General features: G+C 34.4%; 1 protein-coding gene across 3 annotated transcripts; it reads right to left on the bottom strand.

Moving 5' to 3' along the window:
• Window positions 1–752: 752 nt before the first annotated feature.
• LOC127517355 (uncharacterized) lies at window positions 753–23,754 on the bottom strand. Of its 3 annotated transcripts, XR_007931243.1 has the most exons (14): window positions 23,418–23,754; window positions 22,823–22,891; window positions 21,639–21,673; window positions 20,554–20,705; window positions 20,081–20,273; window positions 19,765–19,913; window positions 17,037–18,303; window positions 16,669–16,778; window positions 16,294–16,516; window positions 11,105–15,975; window positions 10,680–10,807; window positions 5,546–5,753; window positions 5,087–5,268; window positions 753–4,842 (listed from the first exon to the last, which is right to left on the bottom strand). XR_007931243.1 is itself a non-coding variant. In XM_051902831.1 (5 exons), the coding sequence occupies exons 1-5, from the start codon at window positions 11,127–11,129 to the stop codon at window positions 4,798–4,800; spliced, it is 534 nt and encodes a 177-aa protein (XP_051758791.1). In that variant the 5' UTR covers window positions 11,130–13,286; the 3' UTR covers window positions 753–4,797. The 3 variants fall into 3 exon arrangements, 2 of the variants coding, with proteins under 2 accessions (XP_051758791.1, XP_051758790.1); XM_051902831.1 differs by lacking the exons at window positions 16,294–16,516; window positions 16,669–16,778; window positions 17,037–18,303; ... (4 more) ...; window positions 22,823–22,891; window positions 23,418–23,754 and having other exon boundaries at window positions 10,680–10,753; window positions 11,105–13,286; XM_051902830.1 differs by lacking the exons at window positions 16,294–16,516; window positions 16,669–16,778; window positions 17,037–18,303; ... (4 more) ...; window positions 22,823–22,891; window positions 23,418–23,754 and having other exon boundaries at window positions 11,105–12,783.

The following is a 23,754-nucleotide window of genomic DNA, read 5'->3' as shown; positions in this document are numbered from 1 at the left end:
ATTGCAGAGAACATACAGAACATACATACAGAAGAATAAGCATACATCACATAATCACAACCACAAAAATACAAAGGAAACAAAGCACAAAAATGAAATAAATAAATCAAAATTTTAAAAATTAAAAATAATAAGAGGGCCATCATCTAAACATGATCACATGAAGAGATCAAAGGCAGAGCAAATCCTAACAGTCCTTATAGCTTTCTTATTAGTAGATACTGAAATTACATTTAAATAATTTTCTATTTCTTTTAGGAAGACAGCGAAGACAGGTTTACAGCTGGAAAATTTGCATTTGTGAATGTAAAATTTGCTTAGGGAAAAAATTTAATTGATAACAAAACAGATATTTTCATTTGTGGGGTCGTCTGAGTCATAATACCCAAATATAATGTTTCTCATATGCACTGAGAAGTTTGGCAAAATCTTACACTTGACAAACACACCAATATCATTCCAAAGCTTCTAAGTGTAGTGACATGACCAAAATAAATGTACCACAGTTTCATCATAATTCAAACAAAAAGAGCATGTTAGCTCAATGTCAGCTTTAGATCTTTGTATAAACTTCTTTAAATGGTATAGAACCTGTGTATGAGCTTAAAGGAAATTTCTTTAACTTTGTTTGTGAGAAAGAATTTTTGCTGTAGAGACCAGATTTTTTTACATATAAGGTTAACAAACAAATCATTCCAAAAGGAAATCACAGGTGGAACAGAAATCAAATTCTAAAAAAAAAAAATGTAACAAATTTGACCAACAGGAGTATCACAAGGTTTAGAAAAGGATGCAGTAGATACTGAGGAATAATTACAGTTTTTAAAAAGCATACATAAACCAGAGGGGATAGCTCCCATAACTGTAGCAAATTCTTTTGGGGTTATTGGTATTTGGTATTTGCAAAGAAATTCTGAGTACTGAACAAAAGACCTTGTTTATTAAACAACTGCTCCACCAAAAATAAACCATTATTGAACCAACTATCATAAAACAGAGTCTTATTCTTTAATAAAATTTTCTAATTGTTCCAAATAAAACAGCCAAACATTAGCTGTGCCCCAATAGAGTGGCGCATGAATGACGTCAAAACACGGAAGACTTATTTACCAGTGGTTCCTTTGAGATTTTCCTATGGGTTTTTATAATGGGGTTTTTCAGTTTAGCCGAGTAAAGTATGGACTGTGGTAACCATAAGTTGACAATACTTGGACATTTTGTTTACACACCCATATCGAAAATGTGGATTTTGAAGCCGTTGTTGTTGTTGTTTAAAGTATGTTTTAATAAGTTAGATAAAGAGTGTCTGAGTGTGTGTTTGTAATTTACGTTGTAGAACAAAACGTCCATGTATCGTTAACTTATGTTTGCCACAGACCTTATTTTAGGAAACGAAGGACGCATTTGTAGGCTGCGTTCTAATTGGGACAGCCTGTGACGCATTCGCCCTTCAAAGGATGCAGGATCTGAAATCTTTTTTACTCTTTAGAATTAAGCAAACATCAAATTAAATTCTTTGTTCCTTTCTGTGTTTGAGCTCCGTGGAACTAAGTCATTGTGCACAATTCTCAGTTGCTGGTGTGTAACAGAAGAACTATCCCAATTAAATGTGGAAAATATGTTGTGGGAAACAACTGGATTGTGAAAACTTACATATCTGAATAGAGCCAAAACGAATGTTGGTTTGCTAAAAACAACTGAATAGCTTTATGGCTATTGGTTAAATTATCTAATAGCCACCAACAGGAGTGATGTCAAAAGAAAAGCTGTTTCAGGCGACGGTCTTTCATATGTACTATGTGTAAAGATTACAAAAACTGTTTTCTTTTTTACTTTGCAGTAACATCCACCGATGAATTCTTCACAATAAGGACAGCAACGCACATTAAGCAAGTCAATTGTAATTTGTGTCCACAAACATTCAACACAAGAGGGAGCTATAGAGTAATTTCACATTCACGTCATTAATCGAAGGAATTTAAGGCACTGAATTTGCTGCCATCTACTGGCCAACAACTTCTCTCTTGCTGCTGAAAATATTGGCGGTTAAAGGTTTAGATTTTGCCAAGTATGACATTTACAACAACTGGTGCAAAACACAGAGACCTAAAAACAAACAAAAGAAACGATAAAAGCAAATGCTGTCAGTAGAGCTTGTATTAAACCTGTAATATTCCTTTAACTAGAGTGTTCTGCAGATGGCATTGGTCTCGGAGAGTAATGGCAGCTAAATCCTTGTTTCCGATAGTGATAGATATGGCCTGGGGAAAGAAACTGAGCAGGTGGATTTAGGTGGATTGGTCCTGGGTTTTAATGCCCTCAGAAGTGGCCTCAATTGAGGTGTAAGATACTGGAACAGAAAGTTTTCAGGTGTAATTTTTTAACATTTTCTGGAGCAGTAGGCTATAGATTTGTGGTGGGGCTCATCCTCTCAGCACATCAAATAGAGCGTCTGGTGTGCAATGATATCAAGCTGGAACAGACAAACTAACTCAGTTATTGCCTAGAGCTGTACTAGAGGTGCTTTTGATGTTAGGATTACTTTTTTTTTTTTTAGTAAATCAACACACACTACAACGCCCACACAAACATAATCAAACACATGCATTTATAAATGCTAATCTAGGTCATTAACCCTATACTACTGGTTCATTTAAAGCAGTATTACAGATACAAATGTATTAATATAATATATTTAAATAAGAAGCAGAGTTATTTTTAACTAAAACTATTACAAATTGTTTTCGTAAATTAAAATAAAATGAATAAAACTGAAATAATAAATATAAATTTAAATATACAAAACATTTTAAAATATTTAACAAAATATTATATTAAAAAAATAATAATGACAAAAGCATAATAAAATTGCTCAAACTTAAACTAAAAAGAGCTAATTCAAAATAGTAATAAATACTAATAGTATATACATACTAATATAACACTGGTATAAATCTGGAATGAATAGTTTTTTTTTTTCTTTTTCTTTTTTTTTTCCATTTACAGTGTAGTTTGCCTGATGTGTAACTGTTCACAGTATTGTTTTTAATTATGATTTGTCTTTCCAGGTGGACTTAAACTGGAGTCTGTGGACTGATCATCTGATTGTCCTTTTTACTTAATTATGATCATGATCACCTGAAGACTTGCAGTGTATTTTCTATATTATTATTGAGAGTGTGTGAAATTGTCACACTGACGAAGGCGAAGAGCCGAAACGTTTGTCATCTCCTGTGTGTAACGAGTAAAGTGTTTTAGAGTACAGACCTTTTCTGTATTTTTCATTTACAGTGTATTACATGTGGATAAAGTTATGTGTGATAACACTTTTTACTCTCAATAGTTTACCTATGATTTAAAAATGTTCTTCCATTATTTACTCACCCTCTCTTGTCATTCCAAATAAATAATGCTTATTTGTATTAATTATTTGATTAAAGGGATAGTTCACCCAAAAACGAAAATTATCCCATAATTTACTCACCCTCAAGCCATCCTAGGTGTATATGTCTTTCTTCTTCCAGCCAAACACAGTTGGAGTTATATTAAAAAAAAAATATCCTGGCTCTTCCAAGCTTTATAATGGGAGTGAATGGTACCTTTTTTTTTTTTTTTTTTGAAGCCTAAAAAAAAACATACATCCATCATAAAAGTAATCCATATGACTCAAGGGGGTTAATAAAGGCCTTCTAGAGTGAAGGAATGTGTTTTTGTAAGAAAAATATCCATATTTATAACTTTATAAACTATAATAACTGGCTTCCGCTAACAGCCGTACACAAGTCTAGTTCCGGCGGAAGAGTGAACTCTGACCCGATGCATGACCGTATTGACAAACACGGAAGCGCAGAGGATAGAGCAAAACAAAACACTAGTCACGACTTAAGTCAAAATAGAGAATTTTTAAAGAGAAATGTCTTGAAAGGGCTTGTTGATCAGACCTATTTGTTTGAACCTAAGTTTACGCTACTCCTACATCCTACTTCATATGCCGGAACTCGACTCTCTCATGAAAGCGCGAATGGCGGTTACTGGACGCTGGTGATTACAGTTTAAAAATAATCATGGATATTTTTCTTACAAAAATGCATCACTTTGTTTCAAAAGGCCTTTATTGACCCCCTGGAGCCGTATGGATTACTTTTATGACGGATGGATGCGCTTTTACGGGACATCATGGGATAATTTTCATTTTTGGGTGAACTATCCTTTTAAAGAGTGAATAATGACTTAAATATCAGTCTGTCCATCGCATAAAGCTATCATATGAGGCTTCAGAAGTATTGGAATATACAGAAATACTAACCACTATGGTGCTTTTGCTTTTGTCTGACAGAACTCTGTTCTTTTATACCTAATCAGCATACAGGTTTGGAACAATATATGGTTGAGTAAATAATGACAGCATTGTCATTTCTGGAAATAAGTGTAATGGATATAAAGCACAGATTAGTTAGAGCAACAATACACACTCTAAAAAAATGCTGGGTTGTTTCAACGGTTGGACAAACCCAACCGTTGGGTTAAAAATGTAATTTAAAAAATAACCCAACAGCTAGGTTTGTCCATATTTGACCCAAATTTGGGTTGAAACAATCCAGCATTTTTTTTAGGGTGCAGTTCCATCATGACGGTTTCCTTAAATGTATAATTCACAGACAAATTAACAGGTTAATTATTAAAATGATAAATGACTAAACCATCCAATGGTTCATCCAACAGTTCCAGAATGTAAGGAAAGTCTATATAGACGATATGAAAACAAACACAGAAAGTGATGATAAACAATGGCTGGCCTTAAGTCTGTCTTCTTCTTCTACGTTCTCTGAGCTCATTGAAAACCTGAAAATAGAAACATCTAATTACCTTTATAGCTTAAAAATCATTTCTCACAATAACAGCTATAGGATCAGGCTTCCAAAGTCAGTTTTTGCTATAAATTTAGGACATTGATTCAGCACAGTACTGTTAGACCCTTAGTGCTCTGTCTGTTTGGATAAATCTGCTGCAGTGCTGAATTACTTCATTACTTCAAATAAATTGCAAAAAGAGATTAGGTAAATTGGCTACATTTAGAAATACTTACCCATATGCACACAGCACTGAGGACAAGTTTGCTCACAGTTACTCCTACCCAACCCCAAAAGACAAATAGCTCTGAATCATCATCCCCATGAGTCAAAGGGATGCTAATGTTTGCCCACGATCCATTAATAAACGTAGTGTTGGAGAAATCAAAGTTAATGGGTGAAGGTGTTGACACACAATCTGGGGAGACAAATAGATCTATATTATCTCAGCAGAAATGAAATAATGCACACAAATGACAGAAAGAACAAGTAAAACAATAGTGTTTGTCTGCATTTGAAACTGAAAAGTCATAATTATTTAGATGCTGGAAACTTGCAGAAACTGTATGTTTTGCGCAGTTAGCTAAAACTGTGTCAATATTTCACAAGAGTATTACACATCAACCAAAATACAGTACGTATAACATTATGCAAAATGTGTTCATTTTCACAATTGTTTATTAATAGTGAAATACCTGATATATTCAGTCTAAACTGCAATTCAGTGTTCTTTCCTCCAGCCCTGGCTCTGATTAAACACTTGTAGATCCCAGAATCTGAAGGAGCAACTTTCCTTAAGACCAAAGATGTGTTTTTATCCATTGACACAGAATCACTGTGCTTATCAGTTTGGATGGCATTTTCTGACTTTCTGAGGATTTTGAAATTGCTGTTATTGTAGCACTTTTAAAAAGAGAGAAAAAGAACATAGTGAGTCTATATAATAGCTCTGCTCTTCTTACAGATTGTAAACACACAATAATTATTTTTATATGGAAATGTTTTTTTGTTTTGTTTTTAAATGTCACTCGTCTGCATGCACAGGTAAAGTTATCTGTGAATAAAGAATTAAGAGAAATGGGTGTAAGGAAATGTGTGTCATCATGTTTCCTGCTTAAAGCCACAGACGTTAAAGGCCGTTTGACTTTTGTGCTGCTTTTCCATTGTGTTTCTTCGTAATCGTGTGCTAGACAATACATTTCTCATGTCTTTTGCAGACACATGAAATTCGTTTGAAAAACGCAACGCTCAAGTGTTTTTTAGTTTTTCATTCCACTGTTCCTAATTTTGACATGTGTGTGCAAAATTAGAATATACACAAGCTTAACTATAAATCCAATTAGGCATATACAAGCATTTTGGCTCAAGCCATGCAGTCAGACACGCACTGTTAAAAACACTGTTAGTGTGAAATTACAGTATATTCCAGGTTAATACTTTCACAGTAAATCCACAATAGGACTTCTCTAAATTTTTAGGTTTTTTAAGTTGTAATGCATGTAATGCAGCATGAATAGATCATGCTGTAGAGTTTTTTGATACTTGTTGGTTTTTTCTGTGCTGCTGAACTTATTTTAGTTTCACTTTTAGCAGTTTGTGTTGTTTATTTTTCTAATGTTCAGAGTTTATCTTTTAGCATTTTGTATGTCGAGTATTTATGTCTGTGCATCATTAGGTGATGAAAGAAAAAAATCTTGGGTTTCAAGATGATGTCACATTTTTCAAAGGTGTATCCCAGCAACTGCTTCACTATTGTGAAATATCCATCTGCAAACAACTATGAATTTGAAATAAGATATTGGTAAATCTTCATGCTGAAATAACGCTAATAATAGTATAGTTTGACTAACTTATAACCAGCCAATTAGCTTATTTTATATTCTAGCTTATCATCGTTTTAACAAATGTTTTCATTTGTCACACTTCTGAATTGGCTAGATCACAAATTTTGAATATACAAGGTCTAAGATCCCAAGCAAATTGAACACTAATCACCATTATGGTGATAATTACAATTACAGTGATAAACAATATAATTTCTTACAGTGGCATGGTTAAAGACAACTTTATCATGTGAATTCCATAGGCGTAATTTACGGGTGGGACATGTCCCCACCACTTTTTGCCAGGGTCGATATTGTCACTTTTTGAAACATCTCGCAGCACCTAACACATAAGAAACATCTCTAGTTGATTAGCAACTCATTAGTATGTGTTAAATAATAGGCGATCTATCGCTGGGATGTGTTGTTTTTGAAATCATGTTGAGTACTCGTTGCCACTGTTATCAGTGGTGCAACAGTGTTCTCTTGGCGCTCATGCACAGTGTGCAGTCATGGACGAGCACTTCAATCCATCGCTTAACGCTGTTGCTCTGCAACACTCTATTATTTCCAGTGAAATCACAAAACAAAATGCACATAATCATGTCCCTGCTCTTGATATACAATCATTGATGAACATCATTGGATTTAATGAGAAAAAAATTAAATAATTTATACAAAGGTGGATTAGAACACAGAACCTCGGGCACGCTGAACAAAAATTCTTCCACTAGTCCATCAGGACAGTCTAATACAAAATGCAGATCCACATATTTATTGACTAATGTAAATACTCTAAAGGCTAATGATTATAGTAGATGTAAGGATGAAACTATCATAAGCCGCTTTTCCACCGTTGGGCCGAATGGTTCTTATTGCGTAACCGTTCCATTCCGTGCCAATCCGGGCCAGCTGGTACAGTTACGGTTTCGTTTCCACTGTGGGGCTGATAACGGCTGCTCTTTGGAATGTAATACAAAAGCGTCAGTCGTTGCCTTGGTAATGTAACGGTTTACTGATGATATGAGATGTAAATAATGACTGCATTATGGAGGATGATCAGATATTTCTTTTTATTTTATTATTATTAATTTGTGTTTACGTCGCTCAAATAGAGTGCTTAGCCAACTAAGGAAAAACTGGTAGCCAGGCAACAGACAACACAGATAGCAAGCAATGATCGAAACAGTGTTGAATCAATGTCAATGTGTCAACGTTAACCGGATTGAATCAATATCACTTTTGCACCCGCAATTAATGTTGAACAAATTTTGAAATTTCAACAAAAAATCAATGGTAATGGCATTGAATTAATGTTACAATGTGATGTTGGTTGAACATCATGCTTGCACTTTTAGAAAATGAAACACAACTACAACTGACTTAAAGCCACACAGCCTGAAATCAGCTGAAAATAAAAGAAGACAATACATCTCTGAAGATCTCAGCAGAAGTTCTTTTTGAGAATTAACAGAGGTTTAGATATTGATGTTTTATTGAAAATGTTTGGTCATCATTTTGGTGATCGGTGTTTCCTTTAGTTGGGCAGTTTGACTCTTGTTTTTTTTGTGCGAGTTTGTGGTCTTTGTAACAGCGTTTAACCAAAACACAAAATTTGTTGCAAAGAAAACCAGAAACAAAATGATTGAGTGATATAGTTTTCAGCCTTATAAGGCAAAATAGTTTACTTCTCTTGTTCCTGACCAAAAGTGGTTATTTGTTATTATAATATTGTATTCACCAAAAATACTTTCCTGCCACAGATCATATTCCGATTTTTTTTTAAATCCATTATGGGAAAAAAATATTTTGACACACATAGACATCAAGAATCAGCATATGAATCTCAACAATGGTGACATCCTTCATGCCGCAACGCATGCTGGGAGCCACCATAGTATACAATTCATGACTCCCAGCAAGCACTGCAGCATGAAGGATGTCACCATTGTAGAGATTTATATGCTGATACTTGATGTCTGTGTGTCTAAAGATTTTAAAAATTTTTGCACTTTAAAAGTGCAAGATTCAGAATGTCTAATCTGTAGCAAGAAAGTATTGTTGGTGAATGTAACCTATTAAAAACAAATATACACTTTTGGTCAGGAGTACAATTACTAAAGGATTTTGCTCTATGATGATAAAAATTATATCACCTGATCATCATTGTTTCTGGTCTCTTTGCAACAAATTATGTGTTTTGGAAAACACTGTTACAAAGACCACAAACTCACACACACACACCAAAAAAAAACAAGAGTCAAACTGCCCAACTAAATGAAACACTGACCACCAAAATGGTGACCAAACATTTTCAATAAAACATCAACATCTAAATCTTTGTTAATTCTCAAAAAGAACTTCTGCCGAAATCCTGAGAGATTTATTGTCTTCTTTTATCTTCAGTTGATTTCAGGCTGTGTGGCTTTAAGTCAGTTGTAGTTGTGTTTCATTTTCTGAGAGTGCAAGCATGATGTTGAACCAACATCACATTGTAACATTGGTTCAATGCCATTACCATTGATTTTTTGTTGAAATTTCAACATTTTTTCAACATTAACTGCGGGTACAAAAGTGATATTGATTCAATGCGGATAACGTTGACACATTAACTGATTTAACATTGTTTCGATCATTGCTTGCTATCTGGGAAGTGACGAATCCTGTGTGCCGACGATACAATTACAATACCATCCCCTAGGGCTGGGTGATTTTTCTGATTAATTCGAATGTAATGTTTTGCCTCGATTTTATTATTTTTTAAATCGAGAAATCGCGATTTTGAATAAAAATGTTAGCAAGCATTACAATTAGACATGTTGACAATACAGCAATGATAACCAATGAGAACAAAATGATCCGACCTCATGATGGCGCCGGCGCGCCTGATTAACCGCTCTCATGTGATGCTTTATGAATGTAGAACACATCACTATTCTTAAGCGGCTGTTCATTCAGAAATGTGTTATTGCGTTATAAAAATGAGACGCAGGCAGTGGAATGAGAAAAAAAAAAAGGTAAAGGTATTAAACAGAAGTTGAGCTTTTTTTTTAACTTGACCGCGGTGTTTTTAGAATGCTGTTTCATGGGTGAGATGCAGCAAAAGACGCGAGACACAAGTGCAACACCTAAACATGTCCGCCAAACATAAAAACAATAGGCCAAATAGCGCAATGGAATGTAAAAACCTGTAAACCTGTTTGATATTGCATGTTTGCATGATGGTGACAGGCTGAAAGCTGCTGTTGTTTTCTGTTTTTACAAAGCATTTGCTGTTAATAGCCTATTACTGGTGTTATTTATGGCTATTACTTTTTGGCTAAGAAATATTTAGCATATTCTTATTTTATATTACTTCTGAGTATATAGGATGTGTTTAAGATAAGTTTGTACAACATTTGCCTTCATATTTCAGGCATATTTTCTGCAAAGATATTTAACAAATAGTTTTACATTCACACCATGTTGATCACTTCATGTGTGGTGCACTTGGAATGGAACTTTTTTTAACCATATTGTTAATAAAGAGAATGTTATTTAAATCATATTGTAGTTAAGTTTTTAAGTTGACTAGTTAAACAGTAAAAAAACAAAAATCGAAATCATGAATCGGTCAATCGTTCTGAAAAAATCGAGATTTTATTTTTTTGCCATATCGCCCAGCCCTACCATCCCCCCACCCCCGACCACACATTCCTGTCCCACCCACTTTTTAAAACAAAGTTACGCCACTGGTGAATTCACAGCAAAACAAGAGCAGTAAATTACTGTGTAAGTGTTGGCATCATTTTGCTGTTGATTCACAGTAATTTGTAAGAAAATGACCCAGCATGCATTAATTTCACAGTACATTTCTGACTACATTAATTTATTGTAAAATAATACTCTTTAATACTGTAAATTCCTAACAGCTTTTTACAGTGCGTGAACATTCATCAAATCAACATCACCAGATGTTTGAGAAAGTATGTTGTAAATATGACAAGTATGCATGGACATGACTCACCTTGTACCACGTAACAGAGGTGTAGTTCACACTGTTTTGAAGGGTACAGTTCAATATTATGTCACCTCCACAATCTGCGGGGACGAAGGTGAGTTCATCTTTGCCGACTACCATACTAAGGCTCAACACTAAAACAGACATTACAGATCAAAAACACTACTGAAATAAATCAACAGCACAAAGTGCCTGACTTAGCTACACATTGCTTGCATTAGCCTATAGGTAGGATAGCCTACAGATATTGTAATAGCCTACACACTTATTGTTACATCCTGGAGTAAATTGTCTGTGTTAAATTGTTGCCATTTACTGCTTTTAACCTGTAACAAATATTTAAATTTTAAGGGCCTTTTACACCCTTTACAATTAACTAAAATTTGTGAGTAAAATAACGAATAGAACAAAGAAAGCAAAATCTTACTCACCCAACACTATCAAGCGAATCATCATTGTACGGTGAAATGCGAGATGCTCGTGGTTCTTCTGAAGTTGGTACTTGGCTGCTTCCCACAGTTCTTAAGTATCATTTACTGAGAAATCTCCTCAGAAACATCTGTGTGGGTTTAGAAATGCTATCTTTTTTCAAACACGTTCAGGATCATCTTAACAGCTTTGTTTCATTGCAAAGTATGTAACTCAAATAATTAAAAAACACTTTCATTTTGACATCAGATTAAAAAAATTAAAAGAAGCTGAACATTTCTCCCTCATATAGGCTACAGTACAGTAACAGTAAACACAAGTGGACAATATCTGTAGTTAAGTATTATATATTTAATTGTGTAAATATTTGTGTGAACTGAAGGTACTGTGATTTTCGGGTAATTCAGATTTACAGGATTATGAAACCAAATGGTTTACTCGTCTTTCTAAAGTAACATCCTTTAGCAACAACAGTCGGTGAAGAAAAGGTAGCCTAATTTGCCTCTGAGCCACGTTGAGGGAAAAATCATGTTATGATCGTGTTTTGTATGCAAAACCCAGAAGCGAGTTAGCATTTTAGGACTTCCGGTTCCATCGCCCTAAAGTCTATGGGTTTTTTAAATGGGTTTTTGCTAAATCACCTGAAATAAGGTCTGTGGTTAACAAAGCCTCTAAATATTTTAATGTTTTGATCTATGACATAAAACACACCAGTTATAACCCGCTTGTTATTTTTTTAAACCTTTATTGTGTCTTAAAAACGGCAGTTGCTAACAAGTTGCTAAAAGGGACTACTTCCTTTGGTGGGGACTTTAAACGTCATCGTGATAAACTGGAAAATTGGACACAATTGAAAAAGTGGCATAACACATACCACATTCATACACAGCAGAGATCACAATCAGCAAACATGTTTTGAAATAAAGTTGTTTTTTAAGTAAAGTTTGAGGAAGCTTGGTGGTGGTGACGTTGATCCGTGACCATGGTGTGCTGTAGTCTGTTTTTAGCCTGCTGTTAGCTTTTTATATCTGACGACTTTATTTAGGCTTCAAAATGTATAAATGTTGTGTTAACTTGTAAAGATTATCTTGATAGACAAAACGTGTAAGTGTCATAACCCTTTGTTAAACACAGAGCTTATTTTTTTCGATTTTCCAAAAGTCTATGGGAAAAATGCATAGGCTTTCAAGCGACCTTGCGTTCCATTCGGAAGGGCTCATCCCTATGCCCTCATCCCTTCAAAGGGTTTACCCTCTGGAGTGAGAGCTTCAAAGGGATGAAGGTTGTAGGGGTCAAAAAAACTCTTTTTTTGGAACGCACTTCAGCGTCATCTTAACGAGACAATCAAGGAGGCGCCTTCGTCTTTTTTCCCCCTGGTTTACTCTTTGTATTAATACGCATTCATTTACTGTAGTATCATTATAAGCTACTGCCGGTCTTTTACGTTAAATATAATGTATATTGTGTCTATTTGAAACATTTGAATGGACTGATAAAGGGAGCTGTAAAGTATTTTTGTTGAAGTACAATGTCATTTTGATCATAATAATGTACCAAATCTAACTCGTATATTGCAGTAGTATAGAAAAATACTATGCATACATTTATAGGTAAAATCGAACTCCGAGCCTCCTGTACCCATTCTGTGACGTTAGGGTTAGGGTTAGGGTTAGGGCAATCCAACCGTCTCCATTGACATTGCGTGAGGCTGCCTCCTTATTATTTCTGACTTATAACAAAAAACAGAACAATGCCTTAAAGCTGCTGTGTGACTAGGTGTACAGCAAACAAGCTAAAAAACCCAGAACTAAGTTTTTATAAGCTACCGAACCGTAAAAGCCAGCCTTTAAGGAGACAAAAGTGGATACAGGCAATAAGACGTAAAGCATCAGCAGGAAGAATGGGTAAATTTTGGGATCCTGACACTCAGCATGCCTCAGTAAGCCTACATTTTGTCACTGTTAAGTCAAATATCCAAATGTCAGTTTTATATATTATATTTCCTGTTGCTGATTACGTTCCCCTCCAGTGGGCGTAGTTCTCATAGTAATATGACATGTCGCGCTCTGTCTCAATCGCCTGTATCCATTTTTTTTGGGTCAACAGCTTATAAAAACTTCTGGGTTTTTGGTTCTGTTTTTTTTAGCTTGTTTTCTGTACACATTGTCACATAGCAGCTTTTAGACATTGTTCTGTTTTTTGTTATAAGTCAGAAATGACAGTCAATGGAGATGGTTGGATTGTTGGAAACAAACAAAATGTAGGAAATTCAACATTTGATAGATAACACTTATTAAAAAATTAAAAAAAAGACAATAATTACCACTATAACCAGCAGGTGGCAGCAAAGTAGCATTTATTTGCGCATATATCAGCCATTTCCTCTAATCGTTTTTAACTTCGTTTTGACTAAATATTAAACTTTATAAAATAACTACATTTACATTTTGTCAATGTGAAGTATGAAGTACTGAAAAGTATGAAAAACAACTTTCCCTTTGTCAGTCAGTGCAGCGCAAGATCATGATTTCGGCACACTTGTAAAAACACATTTTATTCAATTTATTCTAAAGTCCACTATAAATATTTAATTTTTGACGCTTTTTTTTTCAAACGAAAGTGTGAAAACTGTTGGTCGAATTGAATTTAGCCGAGGAGGAACACTGAGGTACTTTTTTATTTATTTATTTTCTATGCTGTCTTACGTTTGAATAACTAAATTAATGCTAATGCTATGCTATTTAAGTGACTATATTCTGATTATAAAATAAGTAGGCCTACACTACTGATGCTCAACACACCAGCAAATTACATATCACCGGAAGTTTTCGAGCTATCTTATATTATTGCGGAAGTTCTAAAGAACGCTCCGTGCATATAGCCCATTACACTGTCAATACCCAACACGCGCGTAACCTGTGAGCTAGTGGTAACGGAATGGTGCAAAGCTGTGAATCTGTACAAAATCGTTCACTCACGAATCCATTCACGAATCACTAAATAGTGCATAGCAGTTAAAGGGTTAGTTCACCCAAAAATAAAAAATTCTGTCATTAACCCTCTACAGCACAGCGTTGCCCTTAGGCAATGGAAATTTTTATTTAAATGATTACAACCAATTAGAAAGGTCGAGAAAGTACCAAAGAACAGTCCAGGTGTAGGAGTCACTATCAAGCACCATTTAAAGGTGGGACGTCCTGTTATGACACATGGTCACAGGAGCACATGGTGTGAGAAGAAGGCAAGATTATTTGCTTTAGTAATCTTATTTAAAATGACATGAACTGTACATAAAAAATATGTGTGTGTATGTAAGTGTAGAGAACCCTTTTGTCAGGTTTTATGATTTTTTATTTTATTTTGCATGTTCAGAAATTCAGTTTTTCTTTTTGTTGCCTCAGGGCAACGTTGTGTGATAAGAGGTACTTTTCAAGGATGTTTTTGACAGTACCTCACATTGGCCATAATGTGTAATAAGAAAGGAAGATGCAGGGTTCCTGGGTGTGCAGGAACACCCAAAGTGATGTGCAAAAATTGTAACATACACCTCTATTTCACAGCAGAGAAGAACTGCTTTTTGAAGTTTCGTACGGAGTAAAATCTTATTACATGAAGTACATTATATGACATGACACACTATGAAGTGTGTATTGCATACACCTATGCATGTATCAAATTCAATATATCAATGTCTTTCAAGTGTTTTTCCCTTTTTACTTAATGATTTCTTGACATTTAAAAAAAAAAAAAAATTGTGATTTTGATGATAATTTTCTCTATGATTCTGTACCATTGTTGCACAACGTTGCCCTGAGGCAACGAAAAAATATTTTGGGGTGAGGGGGTCAAATTTTTTTTGATAAAATCCGATGGCTCAGTGGGGTCTGCATTGCCAGTGAAATAATGAACAGATTCAGATACCCAGAAAGCTATTAAAGACATATTTAAAACAGTTCATGTGACCGCAGTGGTTCAACCTTAATGTTATGAAGCGACGAGAATACTTTTTGTGCGACTTTATTCAACAATATCTAGTGATAGGCCATTTCAAAACATTGCTTTATGAAGCTTTGAAGCTTTACAAATCTTTTGTTTTGAATCAGTGGTTTGGAGCCTGTATTAAACTTCCAAAGTCACGCCCCCCAGTGGTGAACCATTGAAATTTAGAAACACTTATGACATAAAGAAGCCTCCTTTACTGAAATCACGTGACTTTGGCAGTTTGATATAAGTGAATTCATATGCTAAAAACAACTCACCCACTCCGATATCATCCCTTTTGGTCGGATACAAATTAAAATGAATTCGAAATTAGCCTATGTATTGAGAGTGAGTTTTCGGCAGCTCAGTAAAATTAAAGCAGTATCTCCATCATCATTAACTTGCAGTGTTTACTAAGAATTTTCACAGAAGGTGATTATTAATAATAATTGCTTAAATCAGTTAACAAATAAAAACAAGAAAAATGCTACTTTACTGTAACATTTACATTGGTTTAACACATATGCTACATTTGCAGTCTTTTTAATAAGCAGTGTTAATAAAAATATAACATCTTTAGATTCTTGTTAACCATGTAAAATGTTGTTCCATTAAACAAAAAACTGTTTTGACATAAAGTGGAAATGCAAAATAAATTTACATATAGGGCAAAAAAAAACAACAACAACAACAACAACAGTTACTTATATGCTTTCATCAGTTTGCACAAGTTTTTTCATAATATTATTTTTCTTAATCATTTTGAGGTTCAGAAACATGATAACAACACAAGCAATCAGACTCATCACACATATGACTATGATGAATTGATGATTGGCAGACAAGGTGTCTTTCTTAATGCTTACTGCTTGCAGTTGAGGCTTTATGCAGTCTATAAGCACAAAAACAAACACACAAACGTTTTAATTTATAGTTCAGATCACATCTATCATTTAAGGGGAATTTAATTCCAAACAAAAACTGTGAAAATGAAACAAATGTTTTGTGCATGTCACAGCTTATAAATAAGGGAAATGTTTTTATGATACTTCTCCTATAATAGGCCTACTTCTCCTAAAACACTTTAAGTCACCATGAACTCAAAATTGACCATTATTTTTTATGGAATATAAATGATTTATCCACTTTTTTTTAAATTTGTGTGCCCTCATAATCTTTAATCAAAATAACTTCCCCTCCCCTTTCTCACCTGCTGAATAATACTCTGTATTTCCTTCCTGAATGTAATGACCCAGTGGAGGCCACAGGGTGCATCTGTAAACACCACAGTCTTCTTCAGCAGGACCAGGGACCAGGAGAGCGTTGTCCTCCCCCACCTCATAGGAATGATTTGCAAACTTAAAGAGTGTTCTAAAGTTTTTTAGCAGATCCTTCGAAACAAGTCCAGTCAGCACATTAGAACCCTCTTCAACCTGTAAAATAAGTTTTCTTTTATAACACACTGCTCCAGGAAATATATTCCTCCTTATATAGCCAAGGAAATAAACTAAATGTATTGATTATGTGGCTGTTAACTCTGACTGAGCAAATATGATTATTGACAGGTTTGCAGACATATACAAACCTTGTACCAGGTGATTCTTCTGTACTTTACACCTTGTTCAGTGTTAGCTTGACATGGTATTTTAATCCAGTGGTGCTCCTCAATTGATATTGTGAAGTAAACCAGATGGACTGAAGGAGAGAAATTATAACACAATTTTTATGTATTTATTAGAGGCTTCACTCAGTATATGAAAACACACTCAAACGAGATCATGACTGCAGCTTTTTTGTTTTGGTGACGCTAACGCGGAAACTTTGTTCATGTAAACACAGTAGGTTACTTTCACTTTATTTTTCTCTAATATTTACTTGTTTTTACGTGTTTCTCTTTCTCGCCATTATGCACATGATGGTGTGCACGTAATAATAAATGCATTTTCTACTTACGCATTAAAAAGTAGATGTGCAGCATGATCACTGTTTTGTTTCCTTACGCTTTCTCTTCTGCAAAACTGAAAGTTCACACCGGAAATGCAAGAAGCGATCTTATTGGCCGATTTGAATAACAACAACACCACACACCAACGTTCATTTTAACATTTTCTAATTTTATTGTTTGCACAATTTAATCTAGTTATATTTGTAAAATGTTGTCCAGTAGCCTACATATTGTGAATGAACATTTACTTTGGTAGTAGGCTATTATACGGTAGGCTATAACAGTAAAAAAAAAAAAAACATAAATAGGTCTACAAACAGGATGTACAGAGAAAGGGGTAAATAGGCTACGTAACACGATTTTTTTTTTTTTTTTTTTTTTTTTTTTAATTAACCCAAACCTGGACTGCTATAGTTGTGTTTCTTTCTTTCATTTTCATTTCTCTCTGTCTCTCTCAGTTCGACTTTTCACTACAATGGTATAATTGTGAAACTTGTACATAAGACTTGACAAAGAATTCCAGTGAAAGTATTAGTTAAACTAGAAGTGAACTGAAACATTCTGTCAGCAATTTAGCTACTGAAGATCCTCTTAATACAGAGAAATGAACTGAACTGAATTCAAACCATTAGGCCTATAAGCCAACATTTCTCTGTTGAATATTCATCTGTCCATAACAGGATGGATAAGTGAATATCTATACAAATAAATATTTTGCCTATTGCCTGCATATTTATGCATATCTTATCAACAGTATTCATAATTTATTCATATATAAGAAAGTGTATTAACACTTGAGATCAATAAAGTATGTAATTCTGCTACTGACAGTAAAAATATTTACAGAGGATGTACAATTAAAAAATGTAGGAAAACTGTAAAAACAAACAAAATGCAACATGTGCCGCTGTGCCGGAGTACAGGCCTAATGAATTTCAACCAGCCATGACTCTCCTCTCCCTCAGCAGCTATAAAACAGCCCCCATTATAGGTCGTCCCTCCTCCCCTAGGAATAAACCATCTATAAAAGTAATTAAGAATAGCAAAACCACACAGAAATGAAACAAACACCATGAACCCAACCTAACGGTGGCAACAACATTGTAAATGTTTACAAGCTTGGACTGTTTTAGCTTTGCTGGATGCGTAAAACTGAATAGACCCCATCAGATTTTTTTGTGAGTCTCAGTCTTTGCAGCTTGACCTTGTTCCAGTCTTGCCTTCCATCATTTCCTGTTTTCTTCTCACTGTGCTAAATATGACTCGATCACACACCTGTGAAAAGGAAATTTTATATCAGCAAGGCTTCAGAACCACACAAAAACACTCTCCCACATACTCTTAGCAATCAGCCATGTAGTTTAAGTCATTTCAGTAATCTTTGAAATCAACAGGCTTGTCAGTTATTACAGCAAAACAATCAGGTGGTAAAATGCACACACAGTGCTGATGTCTACAACATTATCTGTTTGCTATAACAACATCACAGGGTTCTGCAGAAAAAAGAAAAAAAAAATTATTTCCTGTGATAGTTAAACCACCAAAAACATTGTCGGGGGGAGTATGTGAGAGGGATTCGTGTGAAGCGAGGGGAGCTGACTTATGGGCCTCACCATCTCTGTTTCCTGTTGTGCAACAGTTTCTGGAGAACTCAAATGCAAAAAAAAGGTGTAAAATAATAATAATAATAATAATAATAATAATAATAATAATAAATTGCTGCAGGTCTGTGAGCTGCATGTTTAAATATGCATATAATAACAGGTAATTGAGAATCAGACCAGAAACACATTGGAGGGTTGTGGCATAACCATGAAATGCCTAAAAGATTTAAATGATAATTTAGTCAACATTTAGAAGTAAACTACTGAAGCATACAGATGGCCTCAAAAAGACAAAAGCTCCATTTTTGACTTCATGAGATCTTTAACATTATTAAAACTTTAAAAATGTCAGACTTTATGCTTGTTCCACTTCCACACCACACATAATACAATGAAAATAGACCTATTGGCTTTATAATATTTTTATGGAAAAGCTACTTCATTTGGTAATGTATTTTGTAATGTGACCTTTTTTCTCACAAGTGTTGCTTTATATCTCAGAATGTGAAAAGAATTCTCTCATGCTCAGCAAGGCTGCATTTATTTGATTAAATTTCAATAAAAACAGTAATATTGTGAAATATTATTACAATAAAAAAGGTTTTCAATTTTAGAAGATTTTAAAATGTAATTTATTTCTGTGATGGCAAAGTTTTTTTTAGCAGCAGCAGCCATTACTCCAGTTATCAGTGTCACATGATCCTTCAGAAATAAAGAAACATTTCTTATTATTATCAAGGTTTTAAACAGTTGTGCTGCTTAATGTTTTTCTGTAAACTGTGATAATTGTTTTCCAGGATTCTGTGCTGAACAGGAAGTTCAAAAGAACAGCATTCATTTGAAATAGAAATCTTTTGTAACATTATAAATGTCTTTACTGTCACCTTTGATCAATTTAATGTGACCTTTCTAAATAAAAGTATTAATTTCTTCAAAAATACAAAAACTTAATAACTCCAAACTTTTGAACGGTATAGTAAAAATGATCTGATATCAAGTGGGCAAGCATCAATTTAAAGCTAGGTTTGTTTGCATAAGACACGCAGTTCTGGTTGCGTTTCCTGGAAATCATTGTGGGAAATGTGAAATAAAGGTCATTTGATTGACTGATTGGAGCTGATATAATACTCACCCCCACAGCTATAATGCAAAGGATGATTTTGGACATGCTGAAGAGAGAAAGACCGATCACAGCCCAGTGAACAGTTAATTCTTCTACAACAGGACAAGAATAGACAGGGATCGTGGTGGAAGGATAAACTGTGCTCACATCCAAACATTCTGAAAATGAAAAGAAACATTATTGGTTTAATACTTATTTTTCTGAGATCTTGCATGCAATTACAAATTTCTTAAGAAGAGGTTCGGGTGACACCAACATAAAGAATATCAACAGTAACGTCAAATAGATTGTAAAACTAACTAGTTTGAAAGGGGGTCTAAATTACCTGAGACATTCAGTCTAACGAAAGAATAGTCATTTTGACCCCCAACCTCTGCAGCCAGGTAGCATTTATATTCTCCAGAGTCTGAAGGCTGCGCGTTATGTAACACCAAGGTCTCTTTCTCTCCCAGAGAAACAGATGTTGAGTTAGTATAGTTTGTATACCCTCCACTTTTTCTCTTGATGATAGGAATGTCCTAGGAAAGAAAGACACGGCTATGTTAGGCGATTTTGTTGTGGTGTGTTTTCTGGTTGGTTGGTTGGTTGGTTGGACAGACCGACCATGTCAAAAGTTTCACTTGTCAGATGATATACCACTGAGGTGCAGAGGCTGCTTCTTATCAAAGGAAATACTTTCTTTGCTAGCTAACCGTCACTTTATATGCCTTTTTCTTTTTTACTTAAGAAATCCTTGGTAGAAAAAAACAAACTGACATTTAATGATGACAAGCATATTAAGTCATGAAAGTAACTCACCTTCATTTTGTACCAGATGGCGTAACGGTACGTTGTTGTTTGGTTAGTAGCTTTACAAGGTAGTTTGATAACATCATTACAGTTTCCCTCAATATAGTCCATGCTTTCTGATATCCCACAGTGCAACGCTGTCATTGCAAACAACAGCAATGCTGCAAAGAGTGAGCAATTCATAATGGAGAGTTTCATTATCATAATGGAGTCTATCATTATGTTGACTGTATGTCCACACACACTCTAATTTTAAATACTTGTCCACACTATAAAAACTTTCACAGCTTAGCTGATGGTGCTAAAATAACTTGAAATTCTTTTCCCAAACATATGCTAGCTGTTATACCACTAACCTAATACAGACCAAATTTAAAAAAAAAAAAAAAAAAAAACACACACACACGAAATGTATAGGCTACAGATGGATGCTATTTATTGAATAGTATTCATTAAAAAAAGCTTTTTTATTTTAAGCAAATTTAGAAGTAAGTTTAAAGGTAAAACCGTAATTTTGAAACATCACACTGAACCAAAAGCTTGTACAAAATACTGACGGTTTAAAAAGAATCTGAGTGAGAGTTCAGATTGTTCCTATATTAAGACTGTAGAATATGATTAACGTTGAAAAAAGGCTCAAGTAACTTGTTAGCTACATTAACCTATCTAAAATAAAGAAAATTACCTGCCAATCCTCTTCACTTCACTGTCATACATTAGTATTGCTCTAAGTATATAATGATTTTATGATTTTGTAAAACTAGGCACTTCAATATCAGCAACAAATGTTTTTCCTTAACTCATAAACCTCAAGCTCATTTCTTTAACAGAAAAGAGATTTTAAAGAATTTAAAGTGAAAATCTTTTCCCATCTGTGTGGCTCTAAATCAGGCATCCTGTTTACAGCGTAAACGAGTATCCACGAAGCTTAAAATCACCACACAAATAAATATCTGTAGAATATTATTCATAAATAATATTGTATATTTTATTTTTAATGTTTTTTAAAGAAGTTATGTTTCAAAATGGGGGAGTGAGAGAAGCTTCATGAGCTAAAGCAAAATATTCTGAAATAATGTCTGATTTTGACTTACCTGAAATCTTTAGATTTCCCATTCTGAGTTCTTTACTGTGGAGTAAAATGAAGCCATAAGTGATGATGGGGAAACAGCTGTTTCTTATCACTCTTCATCTAAAAAATGTCATCAACGACTGCGAGATTCTTCAGCTTGAGCAGACTTAAACTGACTGTGATCTCATAGGTCACTTCTGCCCTCTAGTGTGACATGATTTACCAGCATAAAGGAAAGGTTTAATGGAAAAAACAATATGAAAGAAAAAAATACTTGTCTCGAACCAAACAAGTCAGTCATTGACTTTCGTGCTATGCAAATTTGACCATAAATTTTACCATTTCATCACTGACTTTGAACCACAGTCTGTAAAGGATAGATGGGTAACACTTTACAATAAGGTTTATTAGATAACATTAGTTAAGTACATAATGAACTGCTCTTATACAGCATTTATTAATCTTTGTTAATGTTAATTTCTGCATTTACTAATACATTATTAAAATCTTGTTAACATTAGTTAATGCCCTGTGAACTTACAATGAACAACTGTATTTTCATTAACTAACGTTTACGAAGATTAGTAAATACAGTAAAAAATGTATTGCTCATGGTTAGTTCATGTTAGTTAATACATTAGTGTTACATTAATACAGTAATACATTAATGTTACCGAGAGATGTTTAAATGATATAGATATTTAAATGTGTGGCAGAATTAAAAACACTGCTGGTATTTATATCAAAAGAAGCTTGAATTTGCTTGTTGAAGATATTTTTGTGAAAAGATTCTGAGCACATTTTAAATCCGAGAAATTATTATTTTAAGGATATACTGGCATGAAAAGGTCTTAGGTCAAAAACAGATTGTGGTCAATTGTTAATTTGTTAACTGCAACAGTATTGTAATTTTCATCCAAATTATACAATAACATTATTAACTGATTAAACCTACACACATAAATAGAAGAACAAAAATATCTACATATACATGCATACATGCAATTTATTATTTCTCTCTCATTGATTAACTTCTCTTTCACAACAGTCAGCAGAGTAACAGAAATAATCATTCTTAAATGCAACCAAATGTTTTGTTAAGTATCTATGCGTATCTTTCTGCTACATTCATAATGCTTAATTTTCTGTAGTAAAACACTTTTATAATTTTTACTTGTATTAAAGATGTATAGAAACACATTATACCTTCTCTGTCATGATGTTTTGGACCCATTAGCGTTACCACAGTCAGCCCCTGAAAGTTGTTGTTCAAACCTACAACAATTGGCCGAAAAAAAAAGGCTATTAAACACAGGGAATGTTGTAATTCATAAGATTCATTAATATGTTGTCACTAGTGAGAATTGAATTGATCACATCACATCACAGAGGCAGATTTGACATGTTTGTCAAGTCTAATTCTGTTAAATATAATGTGATGGTATAATGGAAATATTGACAGTTTAGAGACTGCCCATAAAGAGCAAAGTGGAAAAAATTAGTGTTTTTTTTTAGAGCACATGTTTTCACTTTCAAAGTACGTGACTGGAAAAAAACTTTAATTTTAGTCAGTGGTGCACTTTGCTGAGTCTACACTTGAATCACAATGGAAAGTTACAGTCTGAACTAATGTTAGATTTGGTAATTTGAAAGTATTATTTAATCAGTACATTCTTAATGTAATTTAATTTATGCTCATACAGACTGACATTAGAAAGCCACCTGCTCCTGTTATGGAAGTTACCGATATTTCACAAAAGTTTTTCACCACTATCTTCTCCTGTTTCTCTCTCTCACTCACTCTGTCCTGCTCTTTTGAAGTCTTTGTTTTCCTTTGAGTCCCATTTGCAGCCACAAATGGCTGAATCACAGAGCCGTAAACCTGCTCTTCCCCGGCAGTAAATAAGTTGTCTGTGAAAGTGGTTGACGGTGGACTTGCTTTTCCTCAGTCCGGAACTCAGCCCTCTCCTCTCTCTGGACGCATGATCCTCCTGCCCGTAACTGACCGTACGACATGCTCCCTTCCATCCTGTTGTTCTTCATGTTGGGGATCCCCTACTTTTCTCCTTTTCCTCCCTCCTTCTCTCCCTCTCTCCATCTCCTTATTTGTCCTAGTGTTTGCTCGAGTCTTTCTGGCT

Source organism: Ctenopharyngodon idella, chromosome 8 (assembly GCF_019924925.1).
Source record: "Ctenopharyngodon idella isolate HZGC_01 chromosome 8, HZGC01, whole genome shotgun sequence".
Taxonomy (NCBI): Eukaryota; Metazoa; Chordata; class Actinopteri; order Cypriniformes; family Xenocyprididae; genus Ctenopharyngodon; species Ctenopharyngodon idella.
This window is presented reverse-complemented; position numbering and strand designations above follow the sequence as displayed.

Coding starts and splice junctions, on each gene's coding strand:
- LOC127517355 (XM_051902830.1), bottom strand. CDS start 11,129: ATGATGATTCGCTTGATAGTGTTGG. Junction 10,808..11,104: donor GATTCGCTTGATAGTGTTGG/GTGAGTAAGATT, acceptor TGTCTGTTTTAG/TGTTGAGCCTTAGTATGGTA. Junction 5,269..5,545: donor GTTTAGACTGAATATATCAG/GTATTTCACTAT, acceptor TTGTCTCCCCAG/ATTGTGTGTCAACACCTTCA.